Here is an 11,445-nt window from a genome sequence, read left to right as displayed (position 1 = left end):
TTCTCTTCTCACCCTCATTCTCTTTCTTTCTCCTTCTCTCGTTCTTCTTTCTCTTCTTTGTGCGTTTTTCCCAATGCCCTGGAATTGATCTTGTCTAAATGCGAGGGGAAAGAAGAAATGGAAAGGTTGCTGAAGGTGGGGGAGAACGAGAAGGAAGAGAAAAAAAGAGAAGAAGAGAAGAAGAAGGAAAAGGAAGAGAAAAAAAGGGAAGAAGAGGAGAAGGAAAAAGGGAAAGGGAAAGAGGAGAAGAAGGAAAAGGAAGAAAGGAAAGAAAATGATGAATATTGTAATGGTAATGATTCTATTTCATCATCATCATCTTCTTCTCCTTCTCCTTCTCCTTCTTCTTCTCCTTCTCCTTCTCTTTCTCTTTCTCTTCCTCCTCTTCCTCCTCCTCTCTGGACTCTTCCAACGTTCCCTTTTCCTCTCTCTCTTCTTCTCTCCTCTTCTCATGCTGATCCTCTTTCGCATCCATACACATCTTCTTCTTCTTCTTCTTTTCCTTCTTCTTCTTCTTCTCTTCCTCCTTCTCTTTCTCTTTCTCTTCCTCAGCACAATCATCCAACCAATTCACCAATTGTTTCTACATCATCATCTTCTTCTTCCTCTTCTTCCTCTTCTTCTTCTTCTCATATTTACCCTTCTTCTTCTTCCTTTTCCTCTCCTCTTCCTCCTTCTTTTCCCTCATCATCATCTTCTTTTCCCTCTTCTTCTCTTCCTTCTTCTTCTCCTCTTCCTCTTCCTCCTCCTCTCTTCCAAATGTTTGGCATTTCAGTCAAAGACACAATAAATGCCCAGAATAACTGCCTCATCAACGATGGATGGGATGTGAACACACAATGCGAAAGTTGGAGAAGAGAAGATTTCGAGGCGGAGAAACGGAGAAATTATGGAGAGGAAGAGGAGGAAGAAGAAGAAAAGAAAGAAGAAGAAGAAGAAGAAGAAGGAATAAAAATGAATGAAAAACCAGAACCACTTCAAACTAACAAAGCACAAATATCTTCTTCATCTCTTCTTTCTTCTTCTTCTTCCTCTTCTTCTTCTCCACCTCATTCCACTTCACATTCAATTCTTCAGTCCACATCGCATTCTTCTTCTTCCTCATCTTCTCCTTCATTAAATTCACCATTTCATTCATCATCATCTTCTTCTCCTTCTTCTTCTTCTTCTTCCTTTTTGAATTCTTCTTCTTCTTCTTCTTCTTCTCTTCCTCCTCCACTTCAATTCCAACCTCCACCACGATACACCACTCTTGTTGCTCTTCCTTCTTCTCTATTCACTTCACCCTCCTCTTCTCACTTCACATGTCTTTCTTCTTCTTCTTCTTCTTCTTCTTCTTCCTTCTCTTCCTCTTCTTCTTCATTTCCTTCTTCTTCTTCTTCTTCTTCTTCTTCTTCTTCTTCTACAAATGATATTTCAGATCTTTCATTTGTGTGTTCTCTTGTTCGTTCTCATCCTCATCTCTGGCATTCCATTCCTCCTCCATTGAGAATAACACTCAACAGAAATATTAATAATAATATTATTATTATTAATTCATATGTATATTCTTATTCTTCTTCTTCTTCTTCATTTAATTCTTCTTCTCTTCCTCCTCTTTCTCTTTCTTCTTCTTCCCCTTCCTCTTCTTCCTTTTCTTCTTCCTTCTCCTCTTCTCCTCCTCCTTCTCTCCTCCGTCTTGCCTCTCTTCCTCCTTTCCTTCCTTCTTTCTCCCCTCAGATGCTAACTTCTCTTCTTCTTTCTCTTCTTTCTCTCTCAAAATGCTCTTTTTCTGTCAAAAATGCCATTTCTCATTCGTTTCATGATCTGTGTGTGGTGGAAGGGGTGAAGAGGATGCTGATGATTGGAAGTGTGAAGAGGAACGAATCGATGGAGAGGAAGGTGAATTCTTCTTCTTCTTCTCTTTCTTCTTCTTCTCTTTCTTCTTCTTCTTCTTCTTCTTCTCTTCCTCCTCTCCTCGTCTCTTCTTCCTCTTTCTGGTCTCATTCACTCATCAGCTTGCATTCACAAGAAGATCTTCTTCTTCTCCTTCTCCTTCGCTTTCTTTGCTTTCCTTCAAATTTAAGCATAAACTTTCAAAATGTGGGTGAAAATGACAGGAGACTAAATAAGGTTGGTGAAACAGCGGAAATCGGGAAAGATGTCAAAATTGGCAATAAAATGAGCAAAAATGAAATGGAAAATAACAAAAAAGTGAAAGAAAAAGTAAAAGAAAACAAAAAAGTGAAGAAGAATAAACAAAAAGAAGAAAAAGAGAAAGAAAGAGAAGAAAGAGAAGAAATTGCAGATAAGCAAAAGAAGACGATGAAGAAGAAGGCGATGAAGAGATGGGTTGTTACAGAAGATGAAATGGTGATTGGAGAAGAAGGAGAAGGAAGAGAAGAAGGGAGAGAAGGAAGAGGAAGAGCATATACAACATATGAGTATGAATATGATGGAGATGGAAATGAAGGAGAAGAAAGAGAAGGAGAAAGAGAAGGAGAAGGAGAAAGAAATTTAATAAACAATGATAACATTGAAAATTCTTCTTCTCCTCCTCCTTCTCCTTTCCTTCCTTCCTCTGATGATTTCTTTTCCTTTACTCAAAATTCCTCCTCTTCCTCTTCCTCTTCTTCTCCTTCTCCCCCTTCTTCTCTTCTAATTGATGATACCCTTTCCATTTCCACTCTTCTCTTCCTCCTCTCTGCCCTCAACAACCCCCACACCCCCTTCCAGTTCTTGTCTGAATTGGGATTTAACCCTCGTCTTCGCCCTCATCTTCATCATCCTTATCATTTTTCTTCTTCTTCTTCTTCTCCTCATCCTCCTTCCTCTTCATTTAATTCTTCTCTTTCATCCTCCTCTTCCTCATCATCATCATCATCTTCTTCTTCTTCTTCTCCTTCTCCATCTCTTTCTCTTTCTCTTTCTTCTTCATTCAATTCTTCTTCTCTTTCTTCTCCTTCTTCTCCCCTTCTCTCCTTCCTCCCTCCTTCCCTCTCCCCCAACAACCTTGTTCTCCAGTTCCCTCTCTTTCGCACCAAAATCCTTTCTTTTCCACTCAAAATGCCATCTTTTGAGGGAAACGAGCCAGTTTTTATGCCTTCCACGCCAAAAAGACATCTGCCTTCGATGACTCGCCCTCTTTCACATTCTTCTTCTTCTTCTTCTTCTTTTTCTTTTCATCAGATTTCTTCTTCTCTTTCGCAATCACACTCACAGCCATCCTCATCACGTCCTTCTTCTCCTTCCTCCATCATTTCGGTTTCTTCTCAAAGTTCTTCTTTTGCGTTGCCTTCATCGTCATCTTCTTCTCCTTCTCCTTCTCCTTCTTTCTCCTTCACATTCACCACTTCAGATCCACTTTCTAGTTCTTCTTCCTCTTCTTCTTCCTCTTCATGTAATTCTTCTTCTCTTTCTTCTTCTTCTCTTTCTCTTTCTCTTTCTTCTTCTTCTTCCTCATTTCATTCTTCTTCTTCTTCTCTCTCTTCCTCCTCTTCCTCTTCCTCTTCTGAACACCCTTCTCCTCCTCATTTCATTCCTTCTCCTCACATTCTCCCTCAAATATCATATCCTGACACAAATAGAAATCATTTTCCTTCTTCCCCTTCCTTAACTTCTTCTTTTTCTCCTTCTCATTCATTTTCTCCTTCTTTCTCTCCTTCTTCTCCTTCCTCTCCTTCTTCTCATTCATTTTTTTCTTCTCCTTCTTCTTCTTTCTCTTCTTCTTCTTCTTCTTCTCTGTCAGATATCTATGTGGATGTTGTGAATGGCGCAATGATCTTTTCGTCTCCTCCAAAATTAGACAAAACAGAAGAAATTCAAAGAGAAAAGGAGTTTTCATTCAAATTGATGGAAGATTGCTTGAAAGGAGCGAAAAAGGCAAATGAAAATAAAAATAAAAATGGAAATTTGACAGATGCCCATGAATTCCATAGATTTGTACATGTCAAAAATAATGGCATGTCAAATTTATCTGCTCAAATATCACAGAAAATAAGAGAAAACAATAAAAACAATACAGAAAATAAAGAAAATATAAGAAAAAATAAACAAAATAAACAAAATAAAAGAGAAAAGGAAGAAGTTAATGAAACAAATGAAACAAACGAAATGGATGAAGATGCATTTGAGTATGATGCACGATGGGTGGATGGGATATTGACATTTCTGAGTCAGTCAGTGCAGAAGATGAACGAGGCAGTGGTGTCTCCATTGTTTGGCTCATCATCATCATCTAATTCTTCTTCTTCTTCTTCTTCTTCTTCTCTCCTTCCCCCAGCACTCACAGTCCGCACAGCCACTTTTGATCTAGCCTTAACCGTCCTCTTCCGCATCCTCTGCCGAACACGAATGGCCAATTTAGGAAGCGCTCGAAACACGGCTGTTCGGAGAAATAAACGAAAATTACAAAATTGTGAGGATGAAGAATATCTTTTTGAGAAGGAAATTAAAAATGAAAAAGAAGAAGGAGAAGATGGAAGGAAAAGAGAAAGAGAAAGAGAAAGAGAAAGAGAAAGAGAAAGAGAAAGAGAAAGAGAAAGAGAAAGAGAAAGAGAAAGAGAAAGAGAAAGAGAAGAAGAAGAAGAAGAAGAAGAGGCAACAGAAATACAGCCGCAAAAGTTGTGCTGGTGGCATTCTCTTCAGCTGAAGCACATTTACAGCCAGTTGTTGGAAGTGGAAGAGGCGCTGGTTGATCCGATTGGAGTGGTGAAGAAGATGATGGAGAGGATGGGGATAAAAACAGGGGAGGAAGAGGAGGAGGAAAGGGGAGAAGAAGAGAAGGGGAAAGAGAAGAAGGAAGAAAGAAAAGTTGATGAAGAAGCAAAAAGAAAGGAAGAAGAAGCAAGAATCGTGGAGTTGTTTGAAGGAAAGAGAGAAATCACAAGAAGAATAGAAAAAGAAGAAAAGGAAAGGAAAGAAAGCAAACAAGAAAATAAACAAGAACAAGAACAAGAACAAGAACAAATGCAACCTCAATCCTCTTCTCTTTCTCTTTCTTCTTCCTCTCTTTCTCTTTTTCCCTCCTCTCTTTCTCTTTCTTCTTCTCCTTCTCCTTCTCCTTCTCCTTCTCTTCCTTCTTCCTCTCTCCCATCCCCCCACACCCCTCTTTCTCTTTCTCTTTCTCTTTCTCGTGACTCCTTATTCCTCTCTCTTATCCATCAACATTCTCTTTCTCTCTCTCATCCTCTTCCTCTTCCCCTCAAAACGCCCTTCGATCCCTTTGCCTCGTCCATCATTTCTTCTGAAATAGAGACAAGAATAACAACACAGGAAGATATCGACTCGCTTCTGTGCAAAGCAAATCTATTGCTCCCTTGTTTTGGCTGTTCTATTGATGTCACGCCTTCTCTTCTGCATTCGGCTGATTGGAAGGGAAAGGAGAGGGAGAGAGAAAGAGAAAGAGAAAGAGAAAGAGAAAGGGAGAAGATGAGGAGAATGAAGATGAAGATGAATATGAAGGACGGAATAACAAGAGGAATTTTGACGATTGGGAATGAGGATGAAAAGAAATTAAGAAGTGGAGATTATTCTGATGTGAATGGAGGGAAGGAAGGGAAGGAAGGGAAGGAAGAGGAGGAGGAGGAGAAGAAGAAGATGATGATGATGACGATGGGAAAGAATGGCAAAATGGAAGGAGAAGAGATAAAAATAACAGATTTAAATGGAAATACGTTAAAAACAACAAAAGCAGTAGAAGCAGAAGAAGAAAAAGAAAAGGAGAAAAAGAAGAAGGAGAAGGGAAAAGAAAAAGAAAAAGAAAAAGAGAAGAAGAAACAAAAAGAGAACGAAAAGCCTCAACAGACAAAAGAATCAAAAGAAGCGATTGACTCAACCTCAACAAACAAGCAAAGGAAAATCAGCATCACTCAGCCATCAAATTCTCAAAAGGAAACAAGAAATGAAAATGATATCAAAATTGAAGAAGAAGAAGGAAAAGAAGGAGAAGGAAGAGAAGAGGAAGAGGAAGAGTACAATAAACAAAACTCCATTCTTGGCATTGAAATGGAAGATGAGCCAACCATTTTCATTGAATCACAAGAAAATTCCTCTTCTTCCTCTTCCTCTTCCTCTTCTTTCTCTTTGAATGCAAAATCCACTCAATCAACCGGCTCTTTATTCAACACCTCTTCCTTCTCGTCTGTTGGCGTGAAACCTCTTTTCTTTGACTCTTTCGTCTCTTTCTCTTCTTCTTTGTCCTCTTTAATTCGATCTTTCGCCCAAAACAAGAAAACCATAGAAGTCTTCCAAGATGCTTCAACCGTCCCCAAAACCCCCTTTGTTGCCTTTTCTGACGCAGCTCTGGAGATTTTCGGTGCTTTTCGCAAGATTCCTTCAGTTTTGCCTTGTTTGGCTCAGTCCTCCTCTTCTTCTTCTTCCTCTTGTTCTTCTTCTTCTTCTTCTTCTTCTTCCTCTTCTCTTTCTTTGGGATCAGATTCTAAAGTTTCGATGGATGATGACGTTGGTGATGAAGATGAAGATCAAGCAAATGGAAATTTGAAAGTTCCGATTGCAAATGTTGCAGTGTTGGACGAAGGCATTTCTTCATCTTCTTCAACCTCTTCTTCCTCTTCCTCCTCCTCTTCCTCTTCCTCTTCATCTTCAACTTTTCACAATTCCCTTCCTCACTACTCATACCTCATCAACTCATCCTCTTCCTCTTCCTCTTCCTCTCCTTCTTCCCTTCTCCCCCACTCTCCTTCCTCTTCTCCTTCCTCTTCTCCTTCTCCTTCTCCTTCCTCAGTCCTCTCCTCCAGCCCCAGCTGTTCCCTCCCTCTTTTCTCCCACAACCACTCAAGCTCTGCCTCCTCTCTAAAGCCGTCCCATTCCTCCATCTCTGAGTCACTCTGCACTGAAATCTCTGCTTTTTCGCATTCTTCCTCTTCTTCTTCTCCCCCTCTTTCTGCTCTTTCTGCTCTTTCTGTTCCTTCTTCTTCCAGCCTCGGCAGATTTGGAGAAGGAGAAAGAGAAGAAAGAGAAGAAGCAGACAAACTCACTGGAAATCTTTCTCTTTGCCCCAATTCCTCCATCTCGCGTGATTCTTCCCTGGCTTCCTTCCCAATCAATCCACACAGCTTCACAAATGAAGCCAGTTTGCCGATGAATCTGTCCTTCCCATCCACTTTGTCAGAGGCGTCTGCCATTCACACACAATCTCCTTCTCTTTCTCCTTCTTTTTCTCCTTCTCCTTCGCCTTCGCCTTCTTCTCCTATTCCATCGCAAACACCTCTATCTCCTCAATCACTTCAGCCAATTCAATCTATTCAATCTATTCAATCATTAAATTCATTGCAATCATCTCAATCATATCAATCACCACATGACCCTCACTCTTCCATTGCAAAAGCTGACTCCGCAGGCAGTCTGCTGCTGAGAGGCAAAGAAGCAGCCACAAAGCACTCCTCAAAGGACACAAATGGAATGCTCCCTTTCTCTCGCAATCAGCTCCATTCATCCACATCCTTCGCTTCTTATCAGTCGATGTTCTTGTCTGCCCCTTCAGCTGTGCCTGTGAAGGCAGCCCATGGAAGAACAAAGAGCGATGTGGTTAATTCTCGTCCTTCTGTTTCTTCTTCTTCTTCTTCTTCTTCTTCTTCTTTTGCTTCTCCTTCTTCTTCTGTTTCTTCTTCACAATCTTCACATCCTTCTCAGCACCCCCACACCCAACAAAGCACGTACCAGCCTTCCTCTCTCAAGTCCTCCCTCCACTTTGACGAGCTGCAATCCCATTCAACATCCTCTTTCCTTCGCTCCATCAACAATTCTTCTTCTTCCTCATCCAAAAGACGATCAATGCTCTGTGAAAGGCCTCTTGTTCTGCAGTCGTCGCGTGCGCCGGCAGCCTCGCTTTATCTGCGCCTGCCGTCAGACGAGGTGGAAGTGCTGAGAGGAGTGACATCGCTCCTGTGGTCGATGAAGGCTGCTCTTTCTTCGCTTTCTCTGCTTGACAAAGACAATAACAGCAACAACAGCAATGGAAGAAGCAGAAGTGATAGAAACAATAGAAACAATAGAATCACAGATTATCCTCTTTTTGCAGATGAAGATGGAAACACATCCAGACTCGATTGTCTTCTGCCTTCTTCTGCTTCCTCGAAGCACTTGGCAATGCTTACAAAAGCGAGCACAGGAAGATTGTTTGTTTCACCAGGCAAAGCAGAGGGACAAACACATTCTCATTCGCAATCACAGACACTGATGAAAACACAGACACATACACAGAATCGCACACAGTCAACGATGTTCTCTCTGAAGAAGCGGGCAGAGTCGTTCACCTCCTCAATGTTTGCGAGCGAAGTGTCCAGCAGCAGCATTCAGCTGCTGTGTGGGACTGTCCTGCCGTTTGACCCGTCTCTGCCGCGGGTGATGGCATTGGTGGATGGGAAGCATGTGCCGTGTGCCACACAAATCACAAGCAATTCGCTTGTCCTCTGGAAAATCCAGTTGTCTTCCTCAGATGCAAACCTTTTGTCTTCATCAAGCTCATTGGCTTCTTCTTTGAACACAGATTCATATGGTCTTTCGAAGAGAATGTCAAAAACACAACACACAACAAAGCATTCCATCAACCATTCAGCAGCTGATATTGAAGACTCTCAGCTCAGCTATTCCGATCAAAAAGGCAGAGGCAGATCAAATTCAGTTCCTTTGTTCAACAAAAAACATTCAACAGCAAACATTTCTTCTTCTTCTTCTTCTTCTTCTTCTTCATCCACAGGCAGCCATCTCGAAATGAAGTGCATTGCTGCAATCCCAATTGCCAGTGCTTCTCTGTTTGTGAAGCCCAATTCCACCACCACCAAAAGCACAATCGCCTCTGCCTCTCTCGATTCGCTGGCCATTCTCCACCGCCACACCACTTGGAAGTCCACTGCACGGCAATGTTCTGTTGCACCCTGCGATCTCAAGAGAACATCCAATGAAAGACAGATGCGACACTCAAGACTGAGGCAGAGGAAGTATTCTTCTTCTTCTTCTTCTTTGTGTGTGCCAACAGTGGAGAAGATGAAGGACTCTGCGGTGCTGGCATTCCCGTCGTCTCCTTCTGCGCCCATTGCACTCACCCCGTTTCCATCCGCGCACAAGGAGCTGCCGCTGCTTGTGGCTGACAGCACATCCCGTCTGGGGGTGTCTGCCAAAGAGAAAGAGCTGTCGCATTCTCAGCTGCTGTTCCTCCATCGCCTGAAATGCAGCTGCTCAAAATGTGCTTCGCTTCCTCCAACAGATCCGTTGAGATATCTTGTTTCTGCTGATTCCTCTGGATTGCAAGATCCGCTTCATCGTTCACTCAACTGCTCTTCTTCTGTCTCATCTTCAGCACTTTCATTGAATGTTTCTTCTTCTTCTTCATTTTCTTCTTCTTGTGCGTCTGCATTCCCCTCATCTTCTGTTGGATCTTCGGTGAGTTCGTCAGATCCACAAACACTTTCTGACACATCTGCTTTTTCTGAGCAGCATTCTCATTCTTCATTGAAGCGCTCTCGTTCTCTTTCCCCTCAAAAGCGACAGGAAAAGAGAGCAGACAGCCAAAAAGCGAGTGAGCTGCAAATGCGCCTTGCCTCGCCGAATGCGCTGATCCTGTTCACCCCCTTGCACAAGCCAGCAGTCTTCTTTGCTGCGTCGTCGTGCAAGTCAACCCCGTTCTTGTCGCTTGCCTTTCCCTTTGCTCTTCGCTATTCCCCTTCGAAACTGTCTCGCCAGCACCGCCTCCAGTTCCCCACCTGCGCTTCGCAGTCTTCCTTTGCATCGTCTCTTCTGTCAGCTCAGTCTGCTGCAGAAGCCCAGCGGCTGTCTGTGTTCACTTCTGTGCTGAGCACTGAGAGCCGCTCTGTTTCAGCCGACATTGCCAAGTTTGCCTCTCCGCAGCCATTTGCAGAGCTGGTTGTGAAAGGGGAAGCTGATGCACAGTTCATGCACTCTTTGAACACAACAAGGGAAGGAGATGAGATGTATGAAGTGGAGCAGGAGAGAGCGGAGGCAGAGAAAGCACAGCACAGAAAGAATTCAGCTTCGGGGCAGATGAGTGCGTACTACACGATGCCTGGCAGCTGCGAGGAGCTTGTGGAAATGCTTCATTCTGCTTCTCCTTCTTTCGATTATTTGCTGGCTTCTTTCCTGGCAGCAAAGCAGAGGCTGTTGTTTCTGAGTTGAACGGTCTTTGAGGAAAATTGTTTGAATTTTCATTTTATGTATTTGTGTGCTTGTATCATTTCTGGTGTTGGCATTTTCTTTTGCGCTGTTGATATTCCAAGGTGTGTGGCATCTGTTTGTGTTGGGTATGTTCATGAGTCAGTTCGAATTTGATATTTTTTTTTTTTTTTTTTTTTTGTGATTTTAGCTTTTTGAACGCAAATTGTTCGGAGGGATGTTATCCTGTTTAGAAATCTGAAAGCAAATAAGGATTGAATTTTTATTGTTGTTATATTTTTTTTTTTTCTTTTTGACTTTACAAATGTTTTTTGTTTTGTTTTTCAAGATAATAATGATGAAAGAATCATTGAAAGAAACGAGTAATTCTTTTTTTCTCTTATTATTTTCATTCAACAGCTTCGGTTGAAAAATCTGTTCGTGAAACTTGAAAATGAACCCAAAAAAGATAACTTCAAAAATTTAATTCGTTGATTTTCTTTTGTCTCAAATTTGTTTTAGGATTATCTTCGATGAACAGAACATTTTAACGAAAATAAAGTTGCAAATGAAATGAACTCAGTCGTTATCCACATTCAAAAAAAGATATGATGTGAAAAATGATCACAAATGTGAAGTTAATTTGCTTATGAAAATTGTTATCACTGAATTCGACCTATTTTGAAAATTTTCATTCAGAATGAACAATGACACTAAAAACATTTTGTTCTTGTGACATAGTTTTTTATTCATGTGGAAGATAGTTTTTTGACATTTTCATTTCGATTTTGTTGTTTTTCCAAAGTGTCAAATACACCAAAAATAATTCAATTTCGAAAATTAATAATTCGAATTCGGAATTAATATTTCAATTTCGAAAAAAAAAAATTCAAATTCGGAATTAATAATTCGAATTCGAAAAAAAATAATTCGATTTCGGAATTAATAATTCAAAATCGAAAAAAAATAATTCGAATTCGGAATTAATAATTCGAATTCGAAAAAAAATAATTCGATTTCGGAATTAATAATTCAAAATCGAAAAAAAATAATTCGAATTCGGAATTAATAATTCAATTTCGTAATTTATTAATTCGATTTCGAAAAAGAATATTTCAATTTCGAAAATGAATATTTCAATTTCGTAATTCATTAAAAACTGAAATTTTAATTTTTCTCGAGAATGGATTTCAGAAAAGTTCAAGTTATTTTTTAACCAATCAAATTTTATTTCTCATAGAAAACTGTTTTTTTTATTGCAACAATCAATAAATCAATTTTTTAAAAATTTTTTTTTCATTTTCGAAAATCATCACTCAAATAATAATAATTTAATAA

General features: G+C 40.4%; 1 protein-coding gene across 1 annotated transcript in view; it reads left to right on the top strand.

The window, feature by feature from the left end:
- Positions 1 to 10,907, top strand: part of MONOS_14264fu14265 (putative protein CLEC16A) — a gene marked incomplete at its 5' end in the record, with an annotated part of 13,657 nt that extends 2,750 nt beyond the window's left edge. The window contains 2 exons of the mRNA XM_067867051.1: positions 1 to 10,256; positions 10,319 to 10,907. The exon at positions 1 to 10,256 is cut by the window's left edge and continues 2,196 nt beyond it. Coding sequence (XP_067719189.1) covers positions 1 to 10,131 — 10,131 coding nt within the window. The 3' untranslated portion in view covers positions 10,132 to 10,256; positions 10,319 to 10,907. The remainder of the gene's footprint in view (positions 10,257 to 10,318) is intronic.
- Positions 10,908 to 11,445: the final 538 nt, after the last annotated feature.

The sequence above is a fragment of the Monocercomonoides exilis genome (genome assembly GCF_001643675.1).
Source record: "Monocercomonoides exilis strain PA203 chromosome Unknown scaffold65-413564, whole genome shotgun sequence".
In the NCBI taxonomy this organism is placed as follows: domain Eukaryota; phylum Preaxostyla; order Oxymonadida; family Polymastigidae; genus Monocercomonoides; species Monocercomonoides exilis.
Note: the sequence above shows the minus strand (reverse complement) of the source record. Positions and strands in the feature narration are given on the sequence as shown.